Raw genomic sequence first — 16,677 nt, 5'->3', positions numbered from 1 at the left:
AACGGGCAACGCTGAGCGGGGAAACGCCAGAGGGCCGGCGGCGCGCGGGAGGGAGCCCAGGAGCACGCGGGGCCGCGTGGGGCCCCGAAGCGTCCCCGCGGGGGTTGCCAGCCGGCCCCGTTTCCGCGGCGCACGCGCCGGAAGTGTTTCTGCCGGCCGCGTTTCCACGGCGCCCGGCCGGAAGTCTGGGTCCGCGGGTTTTCGGGGCTCCGGGAGCTGCGCGGCGGCCGCGGCGGCGGCGCGGGGTGGGTGGGGGGGCGTGCGGTCCCGGCGCGGGAGAGCCAGAGCGCGGCCCGCCCCCTGCCCTGCCCTGCCCTGCCCGGGGCCCGCGGCGCCCCGCCGCTGCCCGGCGCCATGGCCACGGGCGCAGATGTGCGGGACATCCTGGAGCTCGGCGGCCCCGAGGGCGACGCGGCCTCGGGGACCATCAGCAAGAAGGACATCATCAACCCGGACAAGGTAGCGCGGGCCCGGGGGCGTGCCGCTGCTTAGGGGGGACCCCTAGGGCGGTGGTGGCGGCGGCGGCAGCAGCGTCCCCCAGGCTGGCTCTCCCCAGGGGGCTTCGCGTGTCCTGTGCTCTCCGAGCACTGAGCTGTGTGTGTGCGGGGGGGGGGAGGGACTTCGGGGGGGAGTGTAGCGGGGCCGGTCCGGCTAGACTGCCCAGGGCCTGGCACCCCTGCCCACCCCGGGTCTCATTCCTGGCCCCGCACATCATCCCTGAGCACAGAGCCAGGAGCTAAGTCCCGAGCACTGCCAGGAGTGAGCCCTGAGCACTGCCAGGAAGGAGAGAGTTTGAGGGAAGGATTCTAAGGCAGCTGCCTCTCGCCGTCTGGTTTTTCCCCGCAGAAAAAGTCCAAGAAATCCTCGGAGACGCTGACCTTCAAGAGGCCGGAGGGCATGCACCGGGAGGTGTACGCGCTGCTCTACTCGGACAAGAAGTAAGCGGGAGCGCGCCCGTGCCCGCGCTCTGAGCCCCGACCCTGCACCCTGGCACCCGGCCTTTCCGCAGCTGGCCCTCCCTCCGGTCCTGCAGAGCCCGGGACAGGGCTGGTAGTGGGTGGCAGGGCGGGGGGCCCTCTCTGCTCCCAGAGACTTCTGTGTCCCCCTTCTCCAAAAGCCCCCTCCCCATCTCTCCACACCCCCTGACGCCTCTGACCCCCACCAACCCTGCTGCCAGGGATGCGCCCCCACTGCTGCCCAGTGACACAGGCCAAGGTTACCGCACCGTGAAGGCCAAGTTAGGATCCAAGAAGGTGCGTCCATGGAAGTGGATGCCGTTCACCAACCCAGCCCGCAAGGACGGAGCCATGTTCTTCCACTGGCGCCGGGCAGCTGAGGAGGGCAAGGACTACCCCTTCGCCAGGTTCAATAAGGTGAGCCCCGAAACTGGCCCGCTGGCCCACTTACCTGGGTCTCGGGGTCTTTTCTGCCCACCCCTTCCTAGACTGACGCTGGGTTCTCGTGGGTTCTTTTGGCACGTAGAAGTCCAGTGCCCACTCTGCTCTCTGCAGACCTGTCCCCGGTGGGCGTCTTGTTTGCCATGTTTGTCGTGGCTCCAGTTGCCCTGCGCAGGCCAGCGGCCCCCGTTTCGTAACAGTAATGCCGTCTAGCGTCACCGTGCCCATGCAGCTGTCACTTTACCTCCCTTCTCTCCCTGGGGGCCCCGCAGGTACTTTGGATCAGGACCCTGATCTTCCCTCTGTTCCCCACCTCAAGCCTGCCCCCCGTTTCAATGAAGCCCACTACTACCCTTCCTTCCAGTCACCCAGATTGGAAACTCGGGGGTCATCCCTGGCTTCGCGCCCCTTTATTTCGGCTCACAGTGGGACAGAAGGTAGAGGGAGACAGAATATGCCTGTGAGCAGGGAAAGAAAGGCTGCTCCTCGGAGGGCCAGCGGGAGAGCGGAGCTGGGAGGGAAGGGGTCTCAGGGGGGATGAGTGGACGAGGGTGGGCGGGGAGTGCCCTTGGCTCGGCCCCTCTCGTCCTCGAATCCTCCCCACTGTTTCCTGAGAGGCCATATCGGCCGGGCTGCTGCCCCTCTGTGCTCGCATCCTAGTCCCAGCTGAGTCACCTGTGCTGGTCTGTTGCTCAGGTGAACAACGGCCTGAGCCAGCCTCACCGGCCAGCACTGGCCGGGCCATCTGTGAGCCGCTGCACAGCACACCCCACACACCCCAAAGTTGGGAGCAGTCTCGGCTCGGTCTAAAGCACCAGGGTCCCCAGCCTCCCAGTCCCAGTATCTGTCCTGTAGCCCACTGTGCCCCCCAGCACCTAGACACCACCGCCTGGATGACTGCCAGGCTTGCGTGGGAGAGTGCTGTGCTTCCTCCAGCTACTCTGTTTCTCCGCCTCACCACCGTCCCGTGGAGAGGGCAGCTGAGGAGGATGGCAGGAGGTGAGGCCTTTAGGTGCTAGGGGGGAAGCACGGAGGAGGCCGCTGTGGGGAGGATAAGCACGTTCGTCCTGCATTGAGTAATGAGCGCTCCGTGCCACGTCAGACTGGCATGGAGGACACAGGGCCTGATGTGACCACAGGAACCAAGAGACTCTCCACCCTGCCGGGAACAGGAGGCTCCTGGCTGCTCCCCAGGGAGGTTGGGCAGGGGTGCCGTGACTTTCGGCTGTGGGTGGCAGGAGCAGAGGCATGAGGATGTGCTTGTCCCCACAGTGGGTGTCTGCTGGGGAGAATGAGGCTGGCAGACTCAGGCGTTGGGTCTGTGGCCAGAGTGGGTCTGGTTCTAGAAAGATCTGGCAGCTGTGGTGGGGTGAGGGGACTCCCATCTTCTCCTGGGGACCCGGCCAGGGCAGCTCTGCTGTGCCCTTGCAGCAGCCAGACCCTGAGTCCCGGCACAGCGTGGACCCCAGCCTCACATCCTGCAGCCAAGCCCCTCGTCTGCCCTTTCTCTGCCTCGGCGGGCAACGCTGTGCCTCCAGCCCGCAATCTCAGGAGAGGCAGTGACCTTGAACCACATGGCTCCTCAGCCCCCACACGGTCCAGGGCACTTCGACAGGGCCCACAGGCGGGGCTCAGGCTCATGCCCGCCCGTCTCTCCCCTTCCTTCTGCCCCAGATCCCCCACTGCTGAGCTTACCCTTAGTTGTCACTGCACCTGGGTCCCTGAGCCTGCCCTCGGCTGTCACTGCACCCGGGTCCCTGAGCCTGCCCTCGGCTGTCACTGCACCCGGGTCCCTGAGCCTGCCCTCGGTTGTCACTGCACCCAGGTCCCTGAGCCTGCCCTCGGCTGTCACTGCACCCGGGTCCCTGAGCCTGCCCTCGGCTGTCACTGTCCCCCAGGTCCCTGAGCCTGCCCTCGGCTGTCACTGCACCCGGGTCCCTGAGCCTGCCCTCGGCTGTCAGTGCACCTGGGTCCCTGAGGCTGCCCTTGGCTGTCACTGTACCCCCGGTCCCTGAGCCTGCCCTCAGCTGTCACTGTCCCCCAGGTCCCTGAGCCTGCCCTCGGCTGTCACTGTCCCCGGGTCCCTGAGCCTGCCCTCGGCTATCACTGTCCCTCGGGTCCCTGAGCCTGCCCTCGGCTGTCAGTGCACCTGGGTCCCTGAGGCTGCCCTTGGCTGTCACTGTACCCCCGGTCCCTGAGCCTGCCCTCAGCTGTCACTACTGTGTTCTCACATCTCTAAGCTCTGTGGCCTCAGAGCTGCGCCTGCTCACTCACCACCCAAGCTCATTTTAGTGGGCTGAGCTATGCCCAACGGGGGGTTGCTCCTTGACTGATGGAGCTGCCCCTTCCTCATTTCCGTTGTTGCCACCACACCGTCCGGATATCGCCATATGTGCCTGAAGGTTTGCATGTACATGGCTGCAGTGCCCAGAAGATGGCACACTTATGGCCTCAGGTGGCACCATGGCATTGCAGCTGGGAAGCAGATTTGGTGGCGGGCCGTGGTGGGCGTCAGACTCTGAGCTTGGGGCCGGAGAGATGGTGCAGTGGGTGGTGGGTGGGGCACTATCTTGCCTTGCACCTGGCTGACCTGGGCTCCAGCCCCAGTACCATATATGGTTCCCCAAGCACTGCCAGGACTAAGCCCTGAGTGTAGGTGGATGTGGCCCCAAAACCAATTCCCTCCCTCCCGCCAATACACAGACCAAACCCCCCACACAGCCTCTCACCCTGCCTGCAGCAGGCGCTGCCCACTGAGCCAGGTCCTGGGCCTCCAGCTCCTCTGGGTTATGAGATTTAAAAAGAAAAAAAAAAAAACATTTTAAACAGTGTTCAGGTGCCCTGGATTGCACCCAGCAGTGTTCAGGGGGCGGCTGGGGATCAAACTCAGGGTCTTGCACATATTAGGCACGTTCTCTGTCACTTGAGACATCTTCCTTGCCCCCCAGTTCTGAACCTTTTACTGGGATGTGCCAGAAGGACACTTCACTGAGCTGGGAAGCCTGAGTGCTCCCCAGAGATGCTGCCTGAGAGGAAGCAGGCGAGATGCCCTTCAGGAGGGAAGGGCCAGTGCAAGGCAGTCAGCAGGAACAGAGGCCCAGGAGAGCCTGGAATGTTCCAGAAGGTGCTGACCACCTGACTAGCACAGCATCGGAGGGACACGTCTGCCGACAGGCTAGCTCACTCCCTGACTGTATAGTCGGGGTGCCCTGTGCACCCTGCAGGGTGCACAGAGCAGTGCTTGGAGAGTTTGTGAGTTATCTAGATGGCCCTTAGCATGTGTGGGCTAATTGGGCTCATGGTCAGAGACATATTCTACAGCCGGGCTTGCATTATTTGGAGGATGTTTATTTTAAGTTTCCAGTTCTGCAGGCTGAGGAGAGGAAAGTGATTTTTCAGAAAGAAACGGTTTATCAGTTCCTTCCTGTTAGATCAGCAGCGTATGTTTCTGTACGATTGTCACAGAGACTTCTAGATGCCAACCCCCAGTCTCCTCACCTGGACCAGTGGTGGTGGTGACACGAGCACTGGCCCCGGCGGGTCTCGGAGTGGCCTGCTCCGTCCCAGAGCAGACCTGGTGCGGGTGGCGTGAGCAGGGGCGAGGCGAATTCTGGGACGCCTGAGAGTGTGGCCAGGGCAGGGGTGAGGCTATGCCTCTGGGGCTTAGGGTTAGGTGTGGGGGACTAGGGTGCTGTGGGTTGGGAGAGTGACAGGCCACATGCTGAGTTTGAGGTGTGAGTGGCCCCTCAGTGGGACACGTGTCCAAGAGCAGGCTTGGGCTAGTGTGTTTTGGGGGGTGGGAGGGAGCTGGCACCCCTCCCCCCAGCGTTCTCAGTGACGGCTTCCATCTTGGTGCTCAGGGACCGTGTGGTGCCAAGCTCGTGCTCCCACCCGCTGGGCCATCTCCTCCCCGACAGAAGCTCCTGGTGTGGCCCATCATGGGCTTATTCCTAGGGCCTCCTTTTACCTTCTGGTGCTCAGGGCTTAACTCCTGGCTCTGTGCTCATTCCTGGCCGGGTCAGAGGACCATTCCTGGGTCAGTTGCTTGCAAGGCAAGGGCCCTACCCACTGTACTCTGTGGTCCTGCGGGTCTCTTGGCCTCCCCAGCTGGTGGAGCCCTTTGTCTTTGAGGGAGGCCAAGGAGGCCGGGCGTGGGGGTGGGGGGCAGAGGGCGGGCCAGGGTGGAGTAGCCAGCCCCAGGCCTCAGCCCATCTGTGGAAGTGTGGGATGTCCCGGGGCTGCAAGGCTCACTGTCACCACTGGGTGGCAGGAGTGCTCCAGACAAGCCGTCTGAACTGGGCGCTCTTGGGGCTCTCTCTGGATCCCGCCTCACCCCACAGCCGCCTTCAGGTTGCACCCCCTCACTGTTCTGTGCGGGCAGAGCAGGTGCCCAGTGTGTGTGTGGGGTGGTTCTGGAGCTGGAAGTGCTGCAGGTGCTCCCCGGGCCTCCTTTTCTCTCCACGACACCCCTCCCCACTTTTCTCCAGCTGTGATCAGCAGGGACGGAGGCCCGGCCTCTCTTTCCTTCTGTTTTGGGGCCACATTCATCGGTGCTGGGGGCTACTCCGGACTCTGTGCTTGGGGGCTGCCTCCTGCATGTGGAGCCCAGGCACTGGCCCTCGGAGTGCCCCACGGTGTCCCCTTGTGCCCCAGACCGTGCAGGTGCCCGTGTACTCGGAGCAGGAGTACCAGCTCTACCTCCACGACGACGCCTGGACCAAGGCGGAGACCGACCACCTCTTTGACCTCAGCCGCCGCTTCGACCTCCGCTTCGTGGTCATCCATGACCGCTACGACCACCAGCAGTTCAAGGTAGCCCCTGCCACCCTACCCCTGCCCGTGTGCCCACCCCAGGCCTGCCAGCCTTCCCCTGACACTGAGCAAGTCTCTCCACCCTGTGTCTCAGAAACGGTCTGTGGAGGACCTGAAGGAGCGTTACTACCACATCTGTGCCAAGCTTGCCAATGTGCGCGCCGTGCCCGGCACGGAGCTCAAGATACCTGTGTTTGACGCGGGGCATGAGCGGCGCCGGAAGGAGCAGCTGGAGCGTCTCTACAACCGGACCCCCGAGCAGGTCAGCCGGGCCCAGCTGCCCTCGGCCGCCCTCGGGAGCCCCGGACAGCCCACACCCCTCCCCCAGGTCCGCGCCCCCCATCTCAGCCCCACCCCCTGTCCCAGGTGGCAGAGGAGGAGTACCTGCTCCAGGAGCTGCGGAAAATCGAGGCCCGCAAGAAGGAGCGGGAGAAGCGCAGCCAGGACCTGCAGAAGCTCATCACGGCGGCCGACACCACGGCCGAGCAGCGGCGCACCGAGCGCAAGGCGCCCAAGAAGAAGCTGCCGCAGAAGAAGGAGGCGGAGAAGCCGGTGTGGAGGGGCAGGGCGGTCCTCAGACAGGGGGCCTGGGTTTGCAGAGGGGTCGGGGACCAGGCTTGGCTCTTCCCCGTGACACCAGGGTCCCCTCTGCTCCTCTCCAGGCCGTCCCTGAGACCGCGGGCATCAAGTTTCCAGACTTCAAGTCTGCAGGCGTCACGCTGCGGAGCCAGCGGGTACGTGAGTCACTCGTGCAGGGGGGTGCTGGGCTCTCGGCACCCCAAGATGCTACAGGTCCCAGGGCTGGCGCCAAGGAGAGGTTGGGCATCGCAGCGTCATGACGTCCTACTGATGTCCCAGCTTTTCTGCCACCCCCCCACCCCCCGTGGCTCTCTGGCCCGTGTCCTGAGCTGCTAGTGGGGAGTTGGGCCTGAGCACCCGTCTGGGTCGTTGCAGATGAAGCTGCCGAGCTCCGTGGGGCAGAAGAAGATCAAGGCTCTGGAACAGATGCTGCTGGAGCTGGGTGTGGGTGAGTGGGGCTGGGCCCTGCAGGCTGGGGGAAGGGCTGGCAGGTGGCGGGTGGCCTCTGTCCTGGCCTTCCCCGCCCCCCAGCGCTGCCCGTGCCTCGCCCGCAGAGCTGAGCCCGACGCCCACGGAGGAGCTGGTGCACATGTTCAACGAGCTGCGGAGCGACCTGGTGCTGCTGTATGAGCTCAAGCAGGCCTGTGCCAACTGCGAGTACGAGCTGCAGATGCTGCGGCACCGGCACGAGGCCCTGGCCCGGGCGGGCGTGCTGGGGGGCCCTGCCACCCCCGCCCTGGGGCTCGCCCCCGCCTCCGCCGAGTCAGCTGTGCCCGAGCCGGGTTTGGGCCCCGACCCCACCAAGGACACCATCATCGATGTGGTGGGAGCACCCCTCACGCCCAATTCGGTAAGGGCTGGGGCCCCGGGAGAGCTGGGCTGGAGAGCCGGCGGGGAGGAAGGATGTGGGTGCATGTGTGGGCAGGTGCGCACAGCCCCGCTTCCCAGGGGCCGTGTAGGAGTCCTCCCGGGGGCTGAGGGGAGCAGGGGGGAGCCGGCGGGGAGCACCTCCCTGGAGGAGAGGCTCACGCCATGCTGGGCGCTGGCCTCAGGGCCACTGACCTCCGCACCCGTCTGTCTCCCCAGAGGAAGCGGCGGGAGTCGGCTTCCAGCTCGTCTTCTGTGAAGAAAGCCAAGAAGCCGTGAGGGGCGCGGGGCGCGGGGCCCGCCATGTAAATAGAAGCACTGAGCTGCACCAGCCGCTTCCTCTCCTCCTTCACCACGGGCCCCTCGCGCAGTGGGCAGGGGTGGCCACCGGGCCCACCTCGGAGGCTGGCTCCTGCCTGCAGGCCTGGCCCCTGCACCCACGGCAGCCCAGCCCGCGCACGGCCCGCACACGCCCAGGCCTCATTCCCCGACTTTATTCAGTGGCACGTTCACAGCAGGGTGGGGGTACACACAAGTGGGGCCTGGTCTGTCCTGGAGCCCTGGGGGCACCACGCACCATGCAGTATGGGTAGGAGGGGGCACAGGGGCCGGGCTGGCCCCAGCAGAAGCCTGTGTTCCAGGGAGGAGGCGGTGGGGGCCTGGCTCCCCCCAGCCCAGGCCCACAGCGAGAGGGGCTGACACTGGGCTGAGGTGGGGGAGGGGAGGGGGCACAAAGTATCTGCTCCAGAGGGGCCGCGGAGCCAAGCCCTTTCCCCGGGCACAAGCCCCCAGGGCAGCTGGGGGCCGCTCTGGACGTGGAGCTGGGCCACTCTCCTTGGTCCCTCCGTGAGGGAGAGGAGGGCGCTGGCCGGGCCAGGCGGCTACCCTGTCCTGCCCCATCCTGTCCTCGGCCAATCAGAACGGCTTCGACGTCTGCTTGAAGATGAAGCCGCGGTAGGCAAGCGTCTTCATGATGTTGGCGATGTTCTTGCAGTCATCTAGAGAGGAGGAGAAGGCATTTAGGGGCCGCGCCTGGCCCTCCGCGCCTGCAGTTACACAGGGAGCAGGGCGAGGCTCGGAGAACAGGCTCTAGACAGGGGCCTGGCCCCAGGGGGACTGCATCTGGGCTCCAGGTCGGGTGGACACTGGGGCCAGCAGAAACCTGGTCTCAGTGCCTCTCAGTCCCATAATTCATGCTGGAAATTGGCCAGCGTGTCCCGCCCAGCCCCAGCAGTGATGTATGGGCGCCGTCGCAGTAAGAAAAAGGCAGAGTAAATGTGTAATTTCTCCCTTGACGGCCCCCGGCCGCCGGGCGATCCTTCTTGTTGCCGCCGCGTGGGGACGGCCCGTCCGCCACACTCCGTCTTCCCGCCACCCGCCTTGATGTCTCCATTTCATTACTGTGCGGCCATTCATCACGCCCACGACCAGGGTGACTTTGCCGCACTTGTGTGTGTGTGTGGGGAAGTGGCCCGGGATGTAATCACTGGTGACAGGCACCAACCTTGGCACTTGCAGGCCAGGGCCCCAAGGCCCAGCCTCGTGTGCCGCCTAGACAGTGGGCACAACGGCCCAGGCGGGAGGTCCCCGAGGGGGCTGGCCAGTGGCAGCCCCACCCCCACCCCACCCCGCACACACCAGTGGCCCTCGGCCAAGCCCCTCCCCTGCAGGGCCCTCATTGCTGGGGGTGCAGCCTGTCGGGGTGAGGACAGGTTCCCGCGTGGGCTTTGCTATCCCAACGTGGGCCAGAAGGAGGCGCAGCTGCCCACTGGGACATGGGCAAGGAAACGCCCACAGGCCTGGGCTTGGCTTTCCCCGAGGCCCCTCTTCCTCTTTACCAATCCCCACTCCCAGATGCCTGAGCCTTAATCTGGCCTCAGCCGCCACCAGTCCTCGTGGGATCAGTGTGGTGAGACCCCAGCAGCACTGTCCATCCGTGACCTCACCAGAGGCGTGGGGGGGAGGGGCGCTGGGACGGTCAGAGTGGGCTCAGGACTGCAGCGGTCAAGGCCATCCCTTCCTCCCACCGGGCCCTGCAATCCAACCTGTGCAGAACCGCAGGCCAGTCCTAACCGTCTGGTCTCGGCTCAACAGGAATGGACCCCGGGGAATGGGACCCCGACACCGGCCTCAGCACCCCGAGAGGCCGGTCGGAGGCAGGACAGTGGGAAGACAGATGGCCAGGAGTGGCGGCCATGGCAACTCCAGACGTGACCCATCCCCGTGGTTTATGGGCCGGACACGCACCCCGCCTCAGCTGAGGCCTGATCATTTGTCTCCCTTAGCGCTGCGGGTCCGTGGGGGTAGGGGACAGAGGGCGATGCGGCGGGAGGCATCCAGCAAGGGGAAGAGGGCAGGAGGGGCTGGGAGCTGGGACAGGACCTCCCAGGAGCTACTCGGAGGGTCATTTTCCCAAGTCGGTCTGGCCTCAACAGGACCCTCTGATCCTTCCTGTCTCGAGCACTCGGGGGACTGTGGTCACTGTGCATATTAAGAATAAGTCCCCTCGTTATCTGCAATTACCCAGTGGCCACACACCTCATTTCTTCCAGCAGAAAAGAAAATTAGTTTTCTATTGACTTCATCTGGCTCCTCCCTCGTTGCCGGACAAATCGCTCAATCTGCCTCCCCGGACCCAAGTGAGTGTGCCCGGCCCCTCCCCCCAGGCCACCAGCCGACCCCTGGGCCACAGCACTGACCCCCCACCCCTGCCAGGCCCTGAGCTCTGTCCTTGACCTGTCCCCATCCTGCACGCTGGACACCTTAACCACCCGGAACTCCAGCCCCCCAAGGGAGCCAGGGCCTCCGGACTGCCTGCATGCTGGCAAACAAACGCCCCGACCGCCAAGCCCGAGAGGCCCGGGGGCATCCCACCACACTTCACCCCCTCGGCCAGTGAACAGCACCCCAACACGCCCAGACAAGAACCTTATCTCTCCCCCCAAGTCCAGTCACGTACGAGCTACACAGGGAAGTCTCATTCTGTGCTGTCCTTCGCCCTGTCAGCTGCCCCCCAAGTCCACGCCCCTCTGCTGCTCAGACAACAGCATCTGCACTGGTCCTGGCCCTGTGACCAGGCAGTCACCTTGCCTGCTGCCGTAAGTGGCACTCGGAGGCCCATCTGCCTCCCCCCTCCTCCAGGCTCCAGGACCCTTTTCTGTTATCTGAAGATGACTCAGGGTTTGGGGCAGACCTGTTTCTAGTCTCAGCTTGAGCCTGCGGAACCGCCCGGCCGCTCCACTGTTGGCCTTGTTCGATGGGCTGTGGGGCACTCACCACAATCCCGGCGGCTCGAGGAGGGAGGTGGCCGTGGTGCGGGGATGGGCGGGGTCAGAGTGATAGTACAGTGGGTAGAGCGCTTGCCTTGCACGTAGCTGACCAGGGTTTGATACTCCGCACTCCATTCGGTCCCACCAGGAGTGATACCCACGTGTGGAGTCGGGAGCACAGTGGGGTGTGCTCAAAAATAAAAAGAAACGGGGAGGTGGCAGCACAGATGGCCCGGAGCTGTGTGAGCCCGCAGGTGGCCAGAGTCCTCTGTATCCGCCCTGCCCAGCAGGGTCAGCCTGAAGCGGCAGTGGCTGTACTGTCTCCAGCCCCTTTTTCTCTTGTGTGTGGTACTGAGGATCAAACCCAGGGCCTCACACGTACAAGGCAAGTGCTCCACTGCTGGGCCACAGCCTGCTCTGCACTGTGGCCCTGAATTGTTTTTATGTTGTCGAGGCCACTGTGGGGAACAGGCGTACAACTGGCACCTACAAGCAGGGCACGTGTGTCTGTGAGCTGGACCATCTCGAAGGGAAACAGGATGCAGCACGCAGGCCGGCGTGACCTCGGGAGGGGAGGCCCTGGGCTGCAGCGACCCTCGCTCCCTGCCCTGCAGGCTCGGTCGGGCAGTGGAAAGGAGGGGGCTGCGGGAAATGCACCTCGTCCCGTCCCCAAGTGGACTGTGGGAGAAGTCAGGGCTAGAAGTAGGGGCCAGGTTCAGCACAGGGAATAACGTGTCTGGGGCACTTTGGAGGGCGGGTCCAGGGCGTCCAGAAAGCAGAATCCAGTTAGGCGGCGGCACGAGGCGTTAGGGAGGAGGGGAGGGGAGACCAGTGGCGGGGGCAGGACTGACCAGAGGGTCTCTGTGGAGCCCTGGCCAGGAGTGGCGAGCCTAGGTCCGACTGCTGAGCGCATCGGCTGGGCAGCTGCAGTGGTGCAGGACCCCGGGAGTGCAGACCTCAGTGTCCTGGAGAGCCTCAGTGTGAGGTTCTGGGGGAACCTCAGGCATCTCCTGTGCAGATTCTAAAGCTTCCACACACTGGTTTTGGGGCCACACCCAGCGGTGCTCAGGGATGGGGGGATGGGGAGTGGAACCCGGGCAACAAGTTCAGCCCATCAGCTCTCCAACCCGCAAACTTGCTTGTACCTTTAATATTTTTACCTGCCTGGAATGTCTTGTGCTTGTGGTGAGAAAGCCTCAGCCTTCTTACCCCTGAAGAAAGGGCTGGGAGGGTGGGGCGGGGCGGACGCCCCTCAGAAATGACTCTTGAATCCTGTGTTCTAGTCTGTCGTGGGACAGAGCCAGGAAGGGGTGAATGAGAAAGGTTGAAAAAGGCAGACTGGCCGGGCTGGCGTGCATGCATCGCGCATGTGTGTGCACCTCAGTGGCATAGGATGGCCAGCAAGATGTGGACCAAGTTTGAAAAAAGGCAGACTGGCTGGCCTGGTGCGTGTGCGCGCAAGCACATGTGTGTGCGTGCACACGTGCCTGAGGGAGTTCAGGTGTGGGGTGTGCCTGAGCCCATGTCATGGGGTAGCAAAGGTAGAGTAGCCTGAGTGCCCAGAGCAGAGGCCCAGCTTGGCGGGGTCTGGCCAACTGAACTGATCCCCAGGCCCAGGGGCCACCTGCACCCCGGGACTGTAACTGCTGTTCTGTATTTCACTGGCTAAACCACTCGACCCGATGCTGGGGGCCTCAAGTGCACCCCCAGGGTACAGTGCAGGGCACGAAAGACAGTGAATGAATTCCAGAGCAAGACAGGGCCAGGGCAGTGAACTTCATTGGTTTGCTTTTGGGCCACAACCTGGAGGTGCTCGGGGCCAGGGGGTGCTGGGAATCAGACCTGGGGCTTTAGGACACAAACCGTGTGCCCCAGCCCCGGGGGCAATGAATTCTGAAGAGAGCCACCACAGGACCTGTGCGGAGGTTCTGGGTTCAAGTGCCGCACCTTCTCCTAATTAACGGTGTGAACTTGCACAAGCTACTATTCTAGTTAACCCCTCGGTGTTAGTTTTTTCTTCTCTGAAATGGGAATAATCATCATAGCAATTATTTCCCTCCAAGGGTTATTTTAAAATGAAATGATTTTTTAATTGAAAAGTGCTTAAAACAGTGTCTGGGCGAGTCACCAGTGCTGTCGGGCCAATGGTGACACTCTCGGAGTCACACCCCAGGGTCCCCACCCTCTGTTCTTTGTCCCAGACATGGCCCCCCTAACCGTTCCCCAGACACTGACCCCTCTCCCTGCAGACACGGCTCCCCTCAGCCACTTTTCCTCCCCCAGCCCTGGGCCCTCCGAGCCTCAACTCCAAAGTGACCCCTTCTCTCCACCCTTCCCCTCCGCCCCCCCGCCCCTGAGGTGCCTGGGGTGCCGGGGCTGATGGTGAAGGATGACGGCGGCTGCACAATAAGGGAAAAGGCAATTTCATCTTGATTAGCAGCCGATTTCTCTCGCCGTAATAAGCGCGCTCCAAATAATTAGCGTGTTTTACGTAATAATGAAATTACAGAAATGCAGTCCACTTATTCAAACAACTCACCATTACCATATTTTTAAATATTAGACTTAATTAGAGTTTATCACTTTAGAGAAGTATGCGGACCGAAGATGTTTTTAAAAAAATCCTCATAAAGTGTTTATTAAGCGCTGGTAAAGCTGGGATAATGATGTGTTTGGAAATTAAGGCAATCAAACACTTACCCCGGCTCCTGGAGGCCGGCATGGAAATGAGGCCATTACACGCCCATTACCCGCCAGCTCACTGCCACTTGGGGGGCGGGGAGAGGACGCGCCTGGCCGGAGAGGGCACCGTGCCCGGGAACGCGGTGCCAGCCGCCCCCGGCCTGACCAGGAAGCCCTGCAGCGTGTGCCTGTGTCCTGGCCCTGGCACAAGGTGTCCATGCCCTCCCAACCCCAGCGCAGAGGTGGGAAGGACCAGAGGGCAGCCAGAGGGACGGAGCAAGGGGAGGCAGAGGGTGAGGCAGCTGCTCTCCCAAGTGGGGCCCCCGGGAAGGGCAGTCAGGTGGGGGGGAGGGGGTTGTGCCCAGGTGCACATCGTCGACCCGCTCGCGCTGGGGAGGCCTGGGAGCGGGGTGTCGGGCGAGGGGCCCGCGACTCCAGGCCCCATTTATCCCGGTGAATAACTAATTCCAGAATTTATAGTGCTGGGTTTTTGTTCTGTGGCCATTTATATCGTCGAGGGGAGGAAATGAAGAGGCAGCACGGACGCCACATCTTTCTGTGTTATTGCTTGTCTGCCATTTGCAAATCATTATTAATTGTGGGCCCCGGTGGCGGGCTGGGCGGGGGCCGCGCTGGGTACATCCACATAGCTCTTCATCAAGGACCCCAGCCGCTGCCCCAGAGAGCCAATTACCCCGCCCTGATTGGGATCAGATAAAGAGGGAATTTTTACAAATTAGGGAATAAATAGAATTTCCACACAGGGCGCGGGCAGGACCTGAGAGGCGGTAATGAAAAACCATCCGTCACCATCAGCGCGGCCTGGGCACACAGCCCCAGCACCCCCGCCCCTGTGGGCCCGCCCTGATGCTCAGGGTCCTGGATGGCGGGTCTGTGGACACCCCGGGTGCCCCCCGAGGCCCAGACGTGGGGAGAGGCGTTCCTTGGAGGGCACTGTCCCACATGCCCCGAGCCCTTCCCTCAGGGCCCCCATGTGCAGGAGTCAGGGGGAGGGCTGAGGAAGACGGGGCAGGAGAGCACAGGACGGGGAGCACATCCACGCCCCGACCGCTCTGGCAGCCCAGGGCAGCACCCCGGCCCGGCCCACTCACTCTGGCCTCCCATTAGCGCTCCTCCCCCTGGATCATTAAATATGTATATCTTATTACACGCCTTGTTAGAGTATCGAGCTCTATTGACTGATGATAAATCCCGAGCCTCGTCTTGGCCATAAATTTATCTGGAGATGATGAAGACTCAATAATCTAGTCAGGCAGATAATATCATCGGGCCTTAAAAAAGATCATTACATTATATGTCAGAATTAAAAGTGAAATACGCCGAAGTAACAGGGCGGCTGCCCTGGCCCTTCCAACAGGGGCCCGCCCCCGCGCCTCCGCCCCGCGCCCTGCCTGTACCCCATCCAGGCTGGCCACAGGGAGGGCCCAAAAGCCTTGGCCTCCACCTAACTTGGGGCCGGCCCACTGGAACACCCAGGAGCCCTCCTAGGGCATGAGGCCCGGGCCGGGCAAAGCATCTATCTGCCCGAGGCCTCAGGGGGACTGTCTTCTGTCCCTGAGTAACTCCAGTGGGTAAGTCCCTGCAGAACGGCCTGATTAGAAGGACAGATTCCTTCTAAAGGGCAGACCAGGGCACTGGACGGAACGAGGCTGCTCCCTGCCGGGAACTGGAGCCTCCCCGGTAACCCACGTGTGACAGTCCCTGCTGCCACCCTCAGCACAGCAGACACTCCCCGGGGGCTCCTCCCGGCCACACCCTCCACCTCTCAGCTTCCTCTGAAACACGACATCCCCAACCGCCCTGCTGTGACAGGGCCCCCCACGCAGGCACCCTCTCGCCTGCTGTACTCCCACCCCCCACTTTGGCTGGTTCCTCCAACAGTGATGTCCCTGCAGCCAAGCAGCCAGGGCCCCTCCACCTGGGGGACACCACAGTCCCCTTGGCCTGGTTTAGGAGGAGCCTGAGGGAAAAGTCTTCATGGGCAGGGAGGGCAGCTGCAGGGATTCGGGGAGGATGAAGAGGAGGAGCAAGGATAGATGCGGCCCCGGCCCCCGCCACAGCTCTGAATGAGCCTCAAAGTTTTGTGAGGTAACAGATCCCCTGATCACTTAAGACAGTCTTGTTCTGTTTGGGGGCCATCTGGTGGTGCTGGGGGTGGGGACAAGGATGCATATGCATGGGGCACCCACTGCAGCCCTCTGGGACCCTCCCTAGCCCCAGTTAGGATCGCCTTTAACAAATGACACTGAGCGGGGCTGGAGCAACAGTATAGCAGGCTGACCTGGGTTCAATCCTTGGCACCCCCAAGCCCTGCCAGGGGTGACCCCCGAGCACAAAGCAAGGAGTAAGCCCTGAGCATGGCCAGGTGTGGCCCCAAAAACAAAAAACAAAAGATAGTTAATGGATGAGGAGGCAGACAGCAGAGGTGTTAAGGCACTTGCCTTGCATCCCACTGACCCCAGTTGGAATTTCCAACACCATATATGGTCCCAGAGCACCACCAGGGGTCACTCCTGAGCAAAGAGCTAGAAATAGCCCCCGAGCACTGCAAATATATATATCACTGTATCACTGTCATCCCGTTGCTCATCGATTTGCTCGAGCGGGCACCAGTAACATTTTCATTGTGAGACTTGTTACTGTTTTTGGCATATTGAATACACCACGGGTAGCTTGCCAGGCTCTGCCATGCAGGTGGGAGTCTCTCTCTCTCTCTCTCTCTCTCTCTCTCTCTCTCTCTCTCTCTCTCTCTCTCTCTCTCTCTCCTCTCCTCTATCATTGTCATCCTATTGCTCATCGATTTGCTCGAGCGGGCACCAGTAACGTCTCCATTGTGAGGCTTGTTACTGTTTTTTTGGCATATTGAATACGCCACGGGTAGCTTGCCAGGCTCTGCCATGTGGGGAGATACTCTCAGTAGCTTGCTGAGCTCTCTGAGAGGGGCGGAGGAATCGAACCTGATTCGGCCTTGTGCAAGGCAAACGCTCTACCCACTGTGCTATCGCTCCAGCCCGCCTCTCTCTCTCTCTTTTTCTCTCTCTCTCTCTCTC

General features: G+C 62.5%; 2 protein-coding genes across 5 annotated transcripts in view; one reads left to right on the top strand and one right to left on the bottom strand.

The window, feature by feature from the left end:
• Window positions 1–205: 205 nt before the first annotated feature.
• DMAP1 (DNA methyltransferase 1 associated protein 1) lies at window positions 206–7,983 on the top strand. The gene is made up of 10 exons (XM_004621581.2): window positions 206–459; window positions 847–938; window positions 1,178–1,373; window positions 6,051–6,209; window positions 6,304–6,471; window positions 6,576–6,761; window positions 6,872–6,943; window positions 7,164–7,236; window positions 7,343–7,638; window positions 7,875–7,983. Exons 1-10 carry the CDS (start codon window positions 355–357, stop codon window positions 7,932–7,934), a joined length of 1,407 nt encoding a protein of 468 aa, XP_004621638.2. The 5' UTR covers window positions 206–354; the 3' UTR covers window positions 7,935–7,983.
• A 150-nt stretch (window positions 7,984–8,133) lies between these two features.
• The window catches only part of ERI3 (ERI1 exoribonuclease family member 3), a 122,172-nt gene continuing 113,628 nt past the window's right edge, over window positions 8,134–16,677 (bottom strand). For all 4 annotated transcript variants that reach the window (XM_055138405.1, XM_012935707.2, XM_004621577.3 and 1 more), the window contains exon 9: window positions 8,134–8,653. In XM_055138405.1, the coding sequence (XP_054994380.1) occupies window positions 8,571–8,653 (83 nt within the window). In that variant the 3' untranslated portion in view covers window positions 8,134–8,570. The remainder of the gene's footprint in view (window positions 8,654–16,677) is intronic.

The sequence above is a fragment of the Sorex araneus genome, chromosome 5 (genome assembly GCF_027595985.1).
Source record: "Sorex araneus isolate mSorAra2 chromosome 5, mSorAra2.pri, whole genome shotgun sequence".
NCBI lineage: Eukaryota > Metazoa > Chordata > Mammalia > Eulipotyphla > Soricidae > Sorex > Sorex araneus.
Note: the sequence above shows the minus strand (reverse complement) of the source record. Positions and strands in the feature narration are given on the sequence as shown.